The 15,420-nt window shown below is 37.4% G+C and overlaps 1 protein-coding gene across 1 annotated transcript; it reads left to right on the top strand.

Annotated features, from left to right (window-relative positions):
• Positions 1–847: 847 nt before the first annotated feature.
• On the top strand, positions 848–1,413 carry LOC127096088 (secreted RxLR effector protein 161-like). Its single transcript, XM_051034708.1, has 2 exons — positions 848–1,115; positions 1,157–1,413. Exons 1-2 carry the CDS (start codon positions 848–850, stop codon positions 1,411–1,413), a joined length of 525 nt encoding a protein of 174 aa, XP_050890665.1.
• Positions 1,414–15,420: the final 14,007 nt, after the last annotated feature.

The raw sequence follows: 15,420 nt of genomic DNA, 5'->3' as shown, positions 1-15,420 counted from the left end.
CCAGCGATTGGCAGTTGGTTTCCTGTGTGCGTTTTCTGGTTCGGATGCTGATGTAAGTCCAGTGATTGGCAGTCGGGCTCCACGTTTGCCTTGTTTGTTTGTGTGCGTGTCAGCTGAGCTACGAATGCTCTGATTCTTCTCTCGTCCGAGAAGATACGTATGCATAGGATGCGACATCCTAGCGAGCATGTGTCGTTTCCCCGGTCCGAACTACTTCGACTCTGATGTCTATGCCTGATAGACTAAGTAGGCCCAGGATACGATATCCTGCCGAGTCAGTTTCAGTCAGTCTCTTTTGTCTCTTTCAGCCAGTGTGTGTGTGTGTTTGAGCAGTGTTTAGCAACCAATCTTTCCTTCCTTCTGTGCGTGGATCCCGTAGAGTACTACGGATGCGTAGGGTGCCTAACACCTTCCCTTCGCATAACCGACTCCCGAACCCATCCTCTTTGGTCGCGAGACCATGTTCTTTCCCAGGTTTACTCTGAGCGTTTCCTTTCCCTCTTTTGGGATAAATAACGCACGGTGGCGGCTCTGTTGTTTTTTCTTTTCCCGCCGGTTTTTCGCGTGATGCGACAGATACATCCAAGGACAAGCTGACCACACATTGTTCACAAAATTCTCCCATAATGGGAAAGTTGATGTCCTGATTGTTTATGTTGATGATATTATCCTTATTGGAGACGATATAGTGGAAATGGCAAGAGTAAACGAGAAATTGGCAGTAAACTTTGAAATCAAGGACTTGGGATTCATGAGATATTTTCTAGGTATGGAGGTTGCTCGGTCAAAAAATGGTATTATGGTTTCATAACAGAAATACATTATAGACTTGTTAAAAGAAACAGGAATGAGTGGATGTCGTCCTGTAGATACCCCTATGGATCTTAATGCTAAACTTTGGGGAGAAGTTAATGTTTCTGTTGATACTGGGAGATATCAGATATTGGTTGGGAAATTGATTTATTTGTCACACACCCGACCTGATATTGCTTTCTTAGTTAGTGTAGTGAGTCAATTTATACATTCTCCTTTCGAGGAACATCTTGAGGCAGTCTATAAGATACTGCGATATTTGAAGGGAAATCCTGGAAAAAGATTACTTTTTAAGAAGACTAGTGAAAAAATGTGTCTATCTTCACCGATGTCGATTGGGCAGGTTCAGTCACAGATAAAAGATCAACCTCTGGAATATATACCTATGTTTGGGGTAATCTTGTGACATGGAGGAGCAAGAAACAAGGAGTTGTAGCAATGAATAGTGCAGAGGCCGAGTTTAGAGCTATGTCTCAAGGTATTTGTGAAGGATTATGGATCCTTAGAGTCCTAGAAGAACTTAAGATGAAAATTCAGCTTCCATTGAAATTGTACTCTGATAGTAAAGCTGCTATTAGCATAGCTCATAATCCAGTTTAACATGACAAAACCAAGCGTATCGAGATTGATCGACACTTCATAAAGGAGAAGTTAGATGCAGGAATCATATGTCTACCCTTCGTGACTTCAAGTCAACAAACTGCGGATATCCTGACCAAAAGTTTGGCAAGGCCTACTTTTGAGTATTTGATAGACAAGTTAGGCATGATAAATATCTATGCACCAACTTGAGGGGGGTGTTGGAAAGTATATTATTTCCGGTTTTATTATTGTCTTTAATACTATCTTTATTTTTCTTTATTCTCCACTAAGGATAAATCAATTGTAATAGTTGTATCTTCACTATATAAGTCAGCCTTAGACTGACAAATAAAACATTCCAGCTCTTGTATATTTTTTCCAATAGGTTCTTTAAAATTTTGTTTTTTCTCCTCAATTTTGCAATTGTATCAAAGTTATCTTGAAGTCAACACATTTATCAGTAGGAATGAATGGAAAACATCTTAGTTTCTTCAGCTGCTTCAAGGTGTGAGACAATGAGGTCCTCTCTCCCTTATACTTTTTGGCTTGGCTGATGTTTTTGATGGTGTAAGCCCTAGAGGCCAATACTTTTGGTACTGGTATCGAATTATTTATTAATAATAAAAGGTTTCTTCTTTATTATGTTTGATTAATAAAGTCCCTAGAATAACTAGTCCTTTAATGTATCAAGTGTGACTTAATCATGAGATCCCATTACACATAAGGACACTATTCTTAAAGTATTTGTAGTCGAGCTTTGTTGTGAAGTGGGATAACATTAAAGCATTAAGACTATTATGTATATAGACTGATGATCACATCTCATGGATCATGGATAAGGAGTTATAAAGTCTTAAACATAAGTATGAATATTAAGAGTAATATTTATATTAGATTAACCCGCTATGAGAATACTATATAGAATGTTATGTAAAGTGTCATAAGTTATTCTCATGGTGATAGTGTTGTATACCACCCTTCGACCTGAAACCACTATGGACCCTAGATGTAGAGTTGAGTGCTTTATTGCTGATCAAACATTGTCTGTAACTGAATGACCATAAAGACAGTTGATGGGTACTCCACGAAGCATGCTAATGGACATGAGTGACCTAGATGGAATTTGCCCATCCTGCATAACAGGATAAATGTCTAAGGGCCCAATATTGAATTGGACAAGGATGACACAGTCTATGCCTTGTGTTCAATATAGACATAAGGGCAAAAGGGTAATTGTACACACAAGTATTATCACAAAAATGGATTTGTCAGATCATATGACATTTTCGTGCCTTGGATAGCACTGATGTGTTGCTAGATACCGCTCACTATTTATTATGTTAAATACATGATTTAATATAATTGCCAATATCGCGAAAACCTACAGGGTCACACACAAAAGGACGAATTAATGAGAGATAGAGTAAATAAGGAACACCATAAGGTACGGTGCACTTAGGTGAATTGTGGAACATCATAAGATACGGTGCACTTAAGTAGAATACAAAATATGGTAAGGTACCACATGCTTAAGTGATTTTTTGGTATACCATAAGATATGGACCACATACATTTAAGTGAACTTTTTAGCTTGCAGCTCACAGAAGTGGTTCTATAAATAGAACCCTTGTGCAGAAGCATTTCATTAGATGAAATTTCATTTTTCTCTCTCTTTCACTCAAAGCCTTCATTCGTAGCAACTAGCACTGAGACTGAAGGAATCCGTTGGTGTGGACTGAGTAGAGGCGTTGTCACCATTCAATGTTCATGATCACTCCTTAGATTTGCATCAAAGGTTTCAATCGCCACAAGAGGTAACAATTTCTATCACTGATCATGCCCATTCGTAAGGATCACTAAAGGAGAAAATTTTAATTTTCGCTGCATTTTGGATCGTCATTCTCCTTCAGTGGTATTAGAGCCACTTACGAAACCATGCATCTGATAGTTGTTTATTTTCTCTATTTTTTGTATTAATACGATTAAAATACATAAGGAATTAAATAATAAAGGAGTAATTAAATTTGGCATCATGTGTGTATTATTTGGATGATTTATGTTAACTATGCTTCGGAATCTGACGTTAGTATGGTGAAGCAGCGATACATCGATCGTCCATAGGTTATGTAACACCCCTTTTTATACCCCAAAATACTTAACATATAATCAGAGTGAATAAGCACGCATATAAACAAAAGGGCGTCACGTCGACGTTTTCAAAAACTAAAAAGCTTTCAAAAACCAACATCATTCATCATCAGTATACAATACACCTGGTCATTTAAAATAACACATTTGAAATATCATGAATATACAAGAATATGCGTTCACAGCGGAAAATAATGAATACTCATGTCTTTCATAAAATGATTCATGTCCCATACCATGATCATCTCTCAATAACTCAAGATAAAATAAAGCCATATCCTGACTATTTGGCATTATGGCCTCTCAAAATAGCAAATTGCAATTAAACGTGTTCACAAGTAATAACATAATACCTATCCAAATAAGATATGAGTTCAATACTACTAATCTACCCCGTGTTACATGACCAGAGCATTGACTCAGTACCTAGTCTCTAAACCAAAACACGGAAACTCTCTGGCTAAATCTCGAGTGAGCTACCGTCCACTTACTTCAGCAATACTACTCTTGAGTATCTGCACGATGCCCATGTAAAGGCAACATTCAAACAGAAGGGTGAGAATTCGAATCATTATGAAGAAGTATAATAAAGCACAATGATTAAATCAACAATTAAAGGAATTCATCACACCTAGTACAACCATGTAAATAATACTAACCAATATTTATTTCACATGTTTCAAGCATACATCAAAACTCAAGGAGTATAACATTAAAATCCAATGCCATATTCCCAAATATACACATAACTATAATTATCACATAATCACATATTTTACCAAGTTATGTATCCAAACATCACCAAATTCAATTACCATATCTCATACACACATAACAATCACATCAATGCATATATTCAATTATCACATAACTCTAATGTGACTCAATGCAAGACATGTGACTCTATGCATGTGGTACCGTAATGTGAACCCAACGTTTCACCGCTTTCCAATTCAAAATCTAGAATCCAAGCCACGCTTCCAATCCGGACAAGATCAAAGCCACTACGTCTATTTCCCATTTAAGGATCAACGTCTGCTACGCCTATTTCCATTTAAGGATCAACGCCTACTACGCCTATTTCCATTTAAGGATCAATGTCTACTACGTCTATTTCCACTCAAGGATCAACGTCTGCTACGTCTATTTCTACTCAAGGATCAACGTCTGCTACGTCTATTTCCACTCAAGGATCAACGTTCATTACCATGTGAACCCACAGTTTCACCGCTTCCACCATAAAGCCGACCATGCCATGAATGAATGTACAAATACCAACAATATATGCAATTAAGATCATCTCTACCATCTTAACATTCCACATATAACCATAATTCAACTCTATGAATTATCCATCAATGGTACGTATACACATTCATAACAAATATACTATTCACATATATAGGCTCATCATCAAACACGCACACTTAGATTTTATTTCAAAATGGTTACAGCATTTAAAATCCTCAATTTTCCCTTTTTCAATAGTGGTAACCGGTTAACGCTTTTAGGGTAACCCGTTAACCCGAAACATAATTCAATTCCTGGGCAGATTTTTCAGCATGTAACCGGTTAACACATTTTGGTTAACCCGTTAACACGAAAACATAATTCAATTCCTAGACAAATTTTCAGCAAGTAACCCGTTAACACATTTTGGTTAACCCGTTAACACGAAAACATAATTCAATTCCTAGGCAGATTTTCAGCAAGTAACCCGTTAACACATTTTGGTTAACCCGTTAACACGAAAACATAATTCAATTCCTAGGCAGATTTTCAGCAAGTAACCCGTTAACACATTTTGGTTAACCCGTTAACACGAAAACATAATTTCTCTTAACGTTACCATTACTGTAATGAAATTTAATAAACTAAGTGGTTTCTCAATCTATCCCTCAATTCATCCATATATCCATTCCAAACGCAATTAAACATCACAAATCAAAGATTACTCATCAAAACCTAACAATTCCAAAACCATAAAAATTAGGGATTTCAACCTAAACATATTTCTACCTATTGACCCAATTATACTAACCCATAATAATAAGGATTCTCCCCTTTACCTCTTCAATTTTCTGGAAATCCTAGCTTCTCCCTTGTTCTTCCCTTTTTCTCCTTACTTTTTCCTCTTTTTCTTTCTCTCTTGCCTTGAAAATGACCAAATGAGTGCTACTTCTCACTCTCCCCACCTCTTACTATTCCAGTATTATATTTGGGCTTAATAAATAATACCTCTAATTTAATTATTAGGCCCAATAAGACATAGTATTATAATATATCTATTTAGTTCAAATAAATTAAACCAACACAATATACACACCAAGTTAATTAATGTAATCAATTATTATACTACCTAACAACCAATTAATTAATTAACACTCCAAATAAATAAAATAAAATATAATAATAATATAAGAAATAAATACTAAAAATTGGATTGTTACAGGTTACACAATTAAGATCGATCAAGTTATATATATGATATAAGTAATTCTGATGCAAAATACAGTATATATGATATATTGTTTCTATTTCGTTCATTCAAACACTTAATGATTGATATTCCTTTGAGAAATCAATGGTCATTTGCTTCGGAATCCAACATTAGTATGGTGAAGCAATGGCGTGTTGATCAATCATACTGAATTATCAATCGAGGTGTGTTTGACGGTATGAAATTGTTGTATTAGGGTTCATAACGGTACAAGGGTTGTGATGTCAAAGAGTTATGCGATTAGGATTGTGACTGCACAAGAGTTGTGCTTTAAAGTATCAAGTGTTGATCTCTTGCATTGAGTGACCTAGAGTTGTGTGATCAATCACCGAAATTTAATTTGGTTTATTTAATTAACAAAATTTAAATTAATAATAACAATGTGTTTATTATTATTGTTTTGTGGTGATCGGTTATGACCTTAGTTTCTGTTTATTTTGTTTTTGGGATTTTAAAATACGGTCTGCGTGTCGTGCCTCTCTTTTAATCTCTTAATGTAACTTCCTTTCTCATCTCACTCCCTCGTATGTAAAACAAGTTTCTTTTATGTAATGTAATATTATGAAGAAAGAGAAGAATACAATATCAAATGAGGACAACCTTGAAGATATTGCTTGGAGAAGCTTAGATCGTTATTAGGTTAGCTTAGGTTCTCTCATTGGCTTGGGAGAACAATTGCGCAAGGGGTCATAACTGTTTTATTTTGTATGTATATTAATGCATGTGAATGTATGTTGATGCATGTGAGAGACGATTTATATGATAAATAAGTCAGTGAGATCAAAATAATTGCAAAGTTTCTCAAATTAAATATTAAGTTTATGCTTTTCAAGCTTTAGCACTCACCAAGACTAGTATCGAATAATGTAGGTTTAGCCTACGCGAGGTGCATGTTCTAAATTAGTAAGGTGCGGTGAGATAATTGTAATATCCAATTGCTAAAACAATGAGTCAAACTTAACTAAACAAATTATAATAAGATTATATACATTTAGAAGCAAGAGTTGGAAATGACCCATATTATGGATTAGAATAAGGAGTTATTCATCCAACTAAAATATTCGATAGTTGTATTAGATACAATTGGAAGGAGTTCCTACCTAAATAACCTAGTTTTGTATAATCCGCCTACGTGAACTTAAAACAAAGTGAAATATGGATCTCGACCCACTAGAAAATCTTCCAATGGGATTTTCCGAATCAAATGGTGAGGGTCATTTGTTTTGAGAAAAATAGTGGGAGCATATTTAATTAAATGCCTAATTAAATATGTTATTTAGTGATACTTATATTTTCATATTTTTCATGTAGATTACCATGACAATAAACACCTCTAACAACATTTTGTGATCAATCCTTGGTAAGGAAAAATTGTCTGGGACAAATTTTCTGGATTGACACCGAAATCTGAGGATTGTCCTCAAGCATGATTGAAAGCTGCATGTCTTAGAGAAACCTGTTCCTGAAGAGGAACCTCCTAGTTATGCACCTAAGGCAGAAAAAGATACTTATAATAAGCATGTTGATGATGCCAATGAAACTGCTTGCCTCATGCTAGCTACCATGAACTCAGAGTTACAAAAGCAACATGAGAACATGGCAACATTCGATATGATCGGACACCTGAAAATGCTCTATCAAGAGCAGGCAAGGCATGAAAGTTTTGAAGTTTCAAAAGCTCTTTTTCAAGGCAAGTTAGTTGAGGGAGCCCCTGTAGGTCCCCATGTGCTCAAGATGATTGGGTATGTGGAGAAACTTGAGAGGTTGGATTTTCCCCTCGGAAAACTTGCGACTGATTTGATATTGCAATCGTTGCCAGATAGCTTCAGTCAATTTGTCCTTAATTTCAACATGAATGATATGGACAAAACTCTTCCTAACTGATAGGCATGTTAAGAACTGCTGAGCAGAATCTAAAGTCAAAAGGGAAGTCCATTCTGATGATCGGAAATGGAAAGAGACAGAACAAAAGGCCCACAAAACAGGATGGTAAAGGGAAAGGAAAGTAAGTTTCCAAACCCAAACCCACTTCTCCTGCTTTAAAGCCTATCGGAGGCATAACAAAGGAATGCACCTGCTTCCATTGCGGTAAGACCGGACACTGGAACAGAAATTGCCCAAAGTACCTGAAAGATAAGAAGAATGGAGTAAATACTTCAACTTCAGGTATTTTTATTATTGAAATTAATATATCTACTTCTGCATCATGAGTATTAGATACTGGATGCGGTTCTCACATTTTTACCAATGTGTATGGGCTAAAAAGGAGTAGAGATTTGGCAAAAGGTGACGTTGACCTACGAGTTGGCAATGGAGCAAAGGTTGCTGCTTTAGCTGTAGGAACTTATGTATTGACTTTACCCAGTGGTTTCATAATTCAGTTAGAGAACTGTTATTATGTACCTGCAATCATCAGGAATATTATTTATGTTTCTTGTTTGGACAAGTTTGGTTTTTCATTCATAATAAAGAACAATTGTTGCTCGATTTATTTGAATGATATATTCTATGCTACTGCACATATGAACAATGGACTATATGTCATTGATCTTGAAATGCCTATTTATAACATTAATACTAAAAGGATGAAACCCAATGAGTTAAATTCAACTTACCTTTGGCATTGTCGATTAGGCCACATAAATGAGAAACACATTTCCAAACTCCATAAAGATGGACTCTTAGACTCTTTTGATTATGAATCATATGAGACATGCAGATCTTGTTTAATTGGAAAGATGACAAAGTCTCTATTCATAGGAAAAGGTGAAAGAGCTAATGATCTTTTGGCCCTCATACATACTGATGTATGTGGACCACTGAACATACCTGCCAGATGAGGTTTTCAGTACTTCATCACATTTACTGATGATTTCAGCAGATATGGTTATGTGTATTTAATGAAACACAAATCAGTGTCCTTTGAAAAGTTCAAGGAATTCAAGAATGAAGTAAAAAACCAACTAGGTAAGAATATTAAAACTCTTCGATCAGATCGAGGTGGTGAATATTTAAGCCTAGAGTTTGATGACCATCTGAAAGAGTGTGGGATTCTATCCCAACTTACTCCTCTTGGAACACCCCAATGGAATAGTGTATCTGAGAGAAGAAATCGAACCTTGTTAAACATGGTCTGATCCATGACGAGTCACGCCGATCTTCCAAACTCCTTTTGGGGACATGCACTATTGACAGCAGCTTACACACTTAACTGTGTTCCATCCAAAAAGGTTGAGAAGACACCATATGAGATATGGAGTGGTAAGAAACCACATATGTCTTATATGAAGATTTGGGGTTGCGAAGTTTATGTGAAACGAAAAATTTCAACTAAGCTTGAGCCCAAATCTGACAAATGCTTATTTCTGGGGTATCCTAAAGAAACAATAGGGTATTACTTCTACAATCCTTCTGAGGGAAAAATGTTTGTTGCTCGAACTAGAGTCTTCCTAGAATCGAATTTTATTTCAAAAGGAATCAGTGGGAGGAAAGTAGAGCTTGAAGAAATTCAAGAATCACAAAGTATTTATACACCTATGGAGGAATTAGAGTAGGAAACACAAGTAGTTATGGAAGAGCAACCCGCTCAAGTTGAACAAGACCAACGTAGGTCAAGCAGGATATGTCACCTACCTGAGAGATATGAATATCTCATAACTGATCAAGGTGATGTATTACTCATGGATCAAGACGAGCCTGTGACCTACCAAGAGGCCATAACTGGTACTGAGTCTGAGAAGTGACTAGAAGCCATGAAATCTGAAATGGATTCCATGTACACAAACCAAGTTTGGACCTTGGTAGAGCCTCCTGTAGGAGTTAACCCTATAGGATGCAAGTGGATCTTCAAAAAGAAGACTAACATGGATGGTAAGGTACATACCTATAAGGCAAGACTTGTTGCAAAAGGATATAAAAGAATTCATGGGATTGCCTATGATGAAACCTTTTCACCAGTTGCAATGCTTAAATCTATTCGGATTTTACTTGCTATTCTTGAATATCATGATTATGAAATATGGCATATGGATGTTGTAACACCTCAAAATTTGCCCTCCTCTCTTGGGACTAGTTTAACATATTGCATATCATTTTTTAGGTCATTAGGCATTACATATTGCATATCATGTGGTTACATTGTGCAAGTCATCCTCACAAGTCTTGATCAGAAGATGGGAGGTCATGTGCAAGCTACGGTTTTATTGGACTGGTCATTAATCATCTGAGGATGTGGAAGTCCAAATTAGGGTTTTGTGATTCTCAAGGATATTGGTCTTCATCTTGATTACAATGATTCATCATCATCATGGTTTGACATCATCAAGTGTTGAAGCAGATTCCTTGAGATTAGGGTTTTGACCACTGGTCAACCCTAATCAGTTGCATTGGGCCAATCAGGGCATGATCAGGAGATGGGGTCTATGATGTATATGGGGATCATCCCATGGTTTTATTGAGATTATTGAGGCTAGGGTTTCATCCTTGGGCCATTTCATTAGAAGATTGGGGCTCAGATTGATCAGTGCATGGCTAAATTCATCTATCAGTTGAAAAAGTCAACTATGGTCAAATGTGCTTGATTTTATGGATTTGGAGGTGGGATTGAGTTGGATACACTTCATTCATGTTGGAACAAGTGTTATTTGACATTTCAAAGCTCAAGAATGGAGAAAATCAAGTCAGACAAAAAACTGCCAAAAATAGAAAGTGACTTGTAATGGAAGTTTCCAAAATTGGAAAGTTTTTCACCTCAAGACCACGTGTCCAAGAAAGCTTCAAATGAAAATTTGTTCAACATGAAAGTTGTAGATCTTGGTCTCACCTTTCCAAAAAGTCCAAGAACTTGAAATTCCCATGCATGGTTGGCAAGTTATGGTCCATTCAATTTCAAAAATGACTCATAATCAGAAGGGCATAACTTCCACATGGAGTGTCCAAATTGGATGATCTTTTTATGTGAAAACTCCATTTGACATGTACTTTCATGGTGCATAATTGGATTTTATCAAAAATGGTCAATGTAAAAAGTCAATTTTCAAGTGTACAGTTAAAAATCCAAGGGCAAAATGGTCCAAGTTGAGAAATAATGGGAATTTTGGCATGGGGATTTTTGCAACACCTCACAAATGCAAATTAGAAATTGTTTGAATGGTCATAAACTTCCAAGGTGCGATATTTGACCAAGTCATTTTTGAAGTGTACTTGAAAATGCACAATTTAGCATAGCATAGTGAAAATGAGAATTACAAGTCCAATGACCATAAGACCAATGCCAACTCATCATAACTGATATTTGGAGAGTGTGTGAGCTGTCATACAGCTGTTATGGGCCCCGGTGTGAAATGGCATTTTTGCCCTTGCTTTGTAAAATTTCACATGTTGCTAATTACATCATTTTTGTTAATTGGAGATTAAGAGTGGATTAAGCAAGGGTATACAACATTAATCCTAACTAACTTTGGATCAGAACCACAAATCTCAAGAATCCAACAGTTTTTCCCTCCATTTTTCTCCAAAGCTCAAGAACATTCATCAAGCATTTTGGATCCAAACTCTTCCAATTCTTCACCAAAGTGCAAAATTCTTTTTGCTTCATCTTCCATAAGCCTTAAGCTTGGACTGTTTTGGATCATTGGTGCCATAACATTGCGAATTCGTGGCTGTCCAAAGCATGTGCATTCATGGAGTTTTGTGATTTTTTTGCAATTGAAGCATCGTTGAGCTACCACAACTGTTCCAATCACCTTCCTGGACGATAATCTTCACCTGTTTCACACGAACTAAAGCTGGAACGCGCATGATCTCGTTCTGCCATCACAACAAGGTTAGAAATCAAACTCAACGATTCTCAAAATTGTGATGTGGTTTCTGTAGTTCATTCATTGCTGAGCATGCTGCAACTCGTAGTTTTTGATTTGGTTAATTATTGAGAAAGATATATCGATTTGAAGTTTTATGTTCATAACCTTTTTCGATCGATCTCGTGCGTACAGTAGGAATTAGGAAAAGATAATTACATATTCGTTATCCTTGCGGAAAAACGGTTCCAATGACTATAGGCTCGTGGATTTTGGTTGATATTTGTTCTTGAGTGTTGCTGGAGATTTTCTGGATTTTCTTGAGTGAAGAACGTGAACAGTAAGCGCTTTGATCCAAATATTGCCTTGGCGTTTTTGAAAAGTCGTTTACCGCCTGTGTTGACCAATGAGAACATTTCCTGGTCACTTATCAAAGTGACGTCGTTTTGGCCATTGCTTCAAGAATTACGCTTCTGCCATTACGCCTTTAATTAAATATTATTTCATTTTCTTTTTCTTATTTCAATTTCAATTTTGCTACCATAACTTAGAAAATTGATAACTCACTCAAAATTCATCCAAATTTTGTGAAAGTTTTTATGCCATGCTCATGAGAATGTGTAGAATTTTATGATGATTTTTGTGAAATTTTTGCACGTGTGGAAATTTAATTGGCCTATTGATTTTGTTCATGTGTACATTTTGTGTATGTTTCACCATATCCTTCATGAAATGCTCATACTTGTAAAGAAATGATTGAAATTGTTTGTGCTCATTCTAGACATGTTGATGGTGATTTCCATGTAAAGTTTATGATTTTTGGATACCTGATGATTGAGATATGATTTTTTGAATCTAGGTGTGACAATTTGTGTCACACCTAGCTAGGTCAACTTCATGAATTCATTTGCATGACCTATGATTGTTGGATTGGATTGAAATTTTGCATGAATGATTATTGATATGTCAAGATAACATGTGAATTGTTCTGGATTTTTCTATGACATTTTCAAATTGATTGATAATTTTCTTCTCTGTATGCTCATTTTGCAACATTGTGTGACACATGTTTGTATATTGTTTGTGAAATTCTCATATGGTTTTGGATGAAGATGAAATTTGGTGTGCTGATTGTAGACACATTATAGGACATCATAGTTTTGGTCCCATTCATTTCTTAATTGTTCTCACTGTTTTATGAATTTTTGAAGTGAATGCTTGTGTTGATGCTATGAATTGGCTTGAATAATTGTGTCTGGATTTCTTGATTTTCATTGACCTAGTTTCTTTTGTCCAATTGAGCTGAAAATTGACATGCTACTTGTTGATTGTGTCCTGTTTAGGTGTGAATTATTTGAGGATTTTTGGAATTGTTTTGGTATGCTTTTGATTGAAGTCATTCTGTTTGGACTTTTGATGTTGTATTTGACCTAGTTTGTACCAATTTGGTCATGAAATGATTATGGTAAATGATATAAATATGGGAACAATTGCATTTGCTTTCTATTTGCATTAATTTGGTTTTGGTTGAGAATGCTTTGCTGTTTAGAATTTTTTCTCCCTTTTGGACCCTAGGCTTGGCCTAGTGGTCCAGTTTCTCACATTTGGTTTGACTTTTCAGGATGAAATGCATAATGCTCAAGGAGAATGCTTCAAGTCAATTAAATTGAGATTGTTTGTTGTTGAGGAATAACACAACTTTGTTTTGTAGGTTGTGAAGCTTGAGCTTGAGCTTATAGCTTGCCTTTGTGTGCATTAATCTGTATAGTCTGACTGATTAACATTTGTTGTTTACTGTTTGTCTGTCTGAGTACTGATGATGCTTGATTGATTTCAGGTACATTTAGTTGCTTACAGTTCTTTAAGAACTTGCTTGCTGCTGCTTGGTTTTTAAACCACTTGAGGTAGGACTCCTATTCTTCATGTAGTCTGGAGACCCGGCCTGTTACTTGGCCGGGCAAACTGTCTGAAGTCCTCCTTAAGAGGCGATGTTTGTGATTGTTTAATTTTGTGCCTAAGCAGGTGAAGTCCTTAATCAAGGCAATTGGTGGAAGCCAAGGGATATGCAATCTATCCCCCACTACTCTGTGAGTCGTCCCTCTGCTCACACGGCTGTGTGTTGATGCATTGGGGCACAAACCCAAGATCTAGTGTTGTTGCACAATCGAGTCAGAGTCTTTGAGCGTAGAAGGGTCCCTCCATTCTGGACCCACGCTCCTTTGTCAGAAGCTCTCCCTGGTCAGGGATAAGAGCTGTGAGGTCTCATCCTCACTTCACTTTTCATCTGCTTCACCTTAGCCTCGCAATGGCAAGGTTAAGAGCGAGCAATACCCATGTACAGATGACTTGCTTCGGCAGTCAAACCCATTGTTTGAGCCCACTTGACTGGTTATAGTGTGTGCTATGTGGATACTTGCTTGAAATGCTTGTTTTGATCTGTGGATGCTGGTATGCTTGTATGCTTGCTTCTTTCCTGGATAGGATTAGCTTGCAGTTGCGCAAGTAGGTAGAAACCTCAACTTAGGGTAATGATGCATGACAACACTAGGCTCGAGTCCAGCTCCCTGGTAGTGTGTCTTCCCTTGGTTTCTGGCTAGATTTTCTTTCCCTTGAGGGGGAACTACATCGCCCTGATCCTTGTTCCAGACGAGGTATGTAGGCAGGAGGTCGTGCGAGACCTCTCCGGGCACTTTTTTTCTTTTTTGTGGGTGTTTACCTGTTATCTGATTGTGTGTTTTGGTTCGGATGCTGACGTAATTCCATCGAGTGGTTGTCGGGCTCCCCGTTTGCCTTCTGTTGTGTGTTTTGGTTCGGATGCTGACGTAATTCCATCGAGTGGTTGTCGGGCTCCCCGTTTGCCTTCTGGTGTGTGTTTTGGTTCGGATGCTGACATAATTCCATCAAGTGGTTGTCGGGCTCCATGTTTGCCATCTGTTTGTGCGTTTTGTGTTGTTTGGCGTGCGTAAGCCGAACTACAGTGGCTCTGATTCTCGTTCCAGACGAGATATGTAGGCATAGGATGCGATGTCCTATCGAGCTCCCTTCTCTTAACCCCACCTGCGTTCCCCTGTGTGTGTGTGATGTTTAGCAACCTTTTCTTTTCTTAGAACGTGGATCCCGTCGAGTACGACGGACGTGAGGGGTGCTAATACCTTCCCTTTGCGTAACCGACTCCCTTACCCTTTCTCTTTGGTCGCGAGACCATTTCCTTTCCAGGTTTCTCTGAGCGTTTCCTTTCCCTATTTTGGGATAAATAACGCGCAGTGGCGGCTCTGTGTTGTGTTTTTGTTTCAGCCCGCCGGTTGTTTTTTCGCGGATGCACAGCTGGCGACTCCACTAGGGACATAAAAGAATATGCTCAGAGGTGGAGGGAGTTGGCTGCCAGAGTTCAACCTCCACTGGTGGACAGAGAGATGTCTGATCTCTTCATGGGTACCCTGCAAGGGGTTTTTGCTGAAAGAATGGTGGGCTGTCCGGTAACCAACTTTGCAGACATTGTGGTGGCTGGGGAGAGAATTGAAAGTTGGTTGAAAATGGGGAAGATACAAGGAAATGCTTCGTCATCAGGATCGAAGAAGC

This window comes from Lathyrus oleraceus, chromosome 6 (assembly GCF_024323335.1).
Source record: "Lathyrus oleraceus cultivar Zhongwan6 chromosome 6, CAAS_Psat_ZW6_1.0, whole genome shotgun sequence".
Taxonomy (NCBI): Eukaryota; Viridiplantae; Streptophyta; class Magnoliopsida; order Fabales; family Fabaceae; genus Lathyrus; species Lathyrus oleraceus.
The sequence above is the reverse complement of the archived record's forward strand: the minus strand, read 5'-3'. Positions and strand labels throughout refer to the sequence as shown.

Bases quoted from the DNA above. Each gene is read 5' to 3' on its own strand.
- LOC127096088 (XM_051034708.1), top strand. From the start codon at position 848: ATGAGTGGATGTCGTCCTGTAGATACCCCTATGGATCTTAATGCTAAA. The intron at 1,116-1,156 runs GTGAAAAAATGT...TCGATTGGGCAG, and splicing joins ATTACTTTTTAAGAAGACTA to GTTCAGTCACAGATAAAAGA.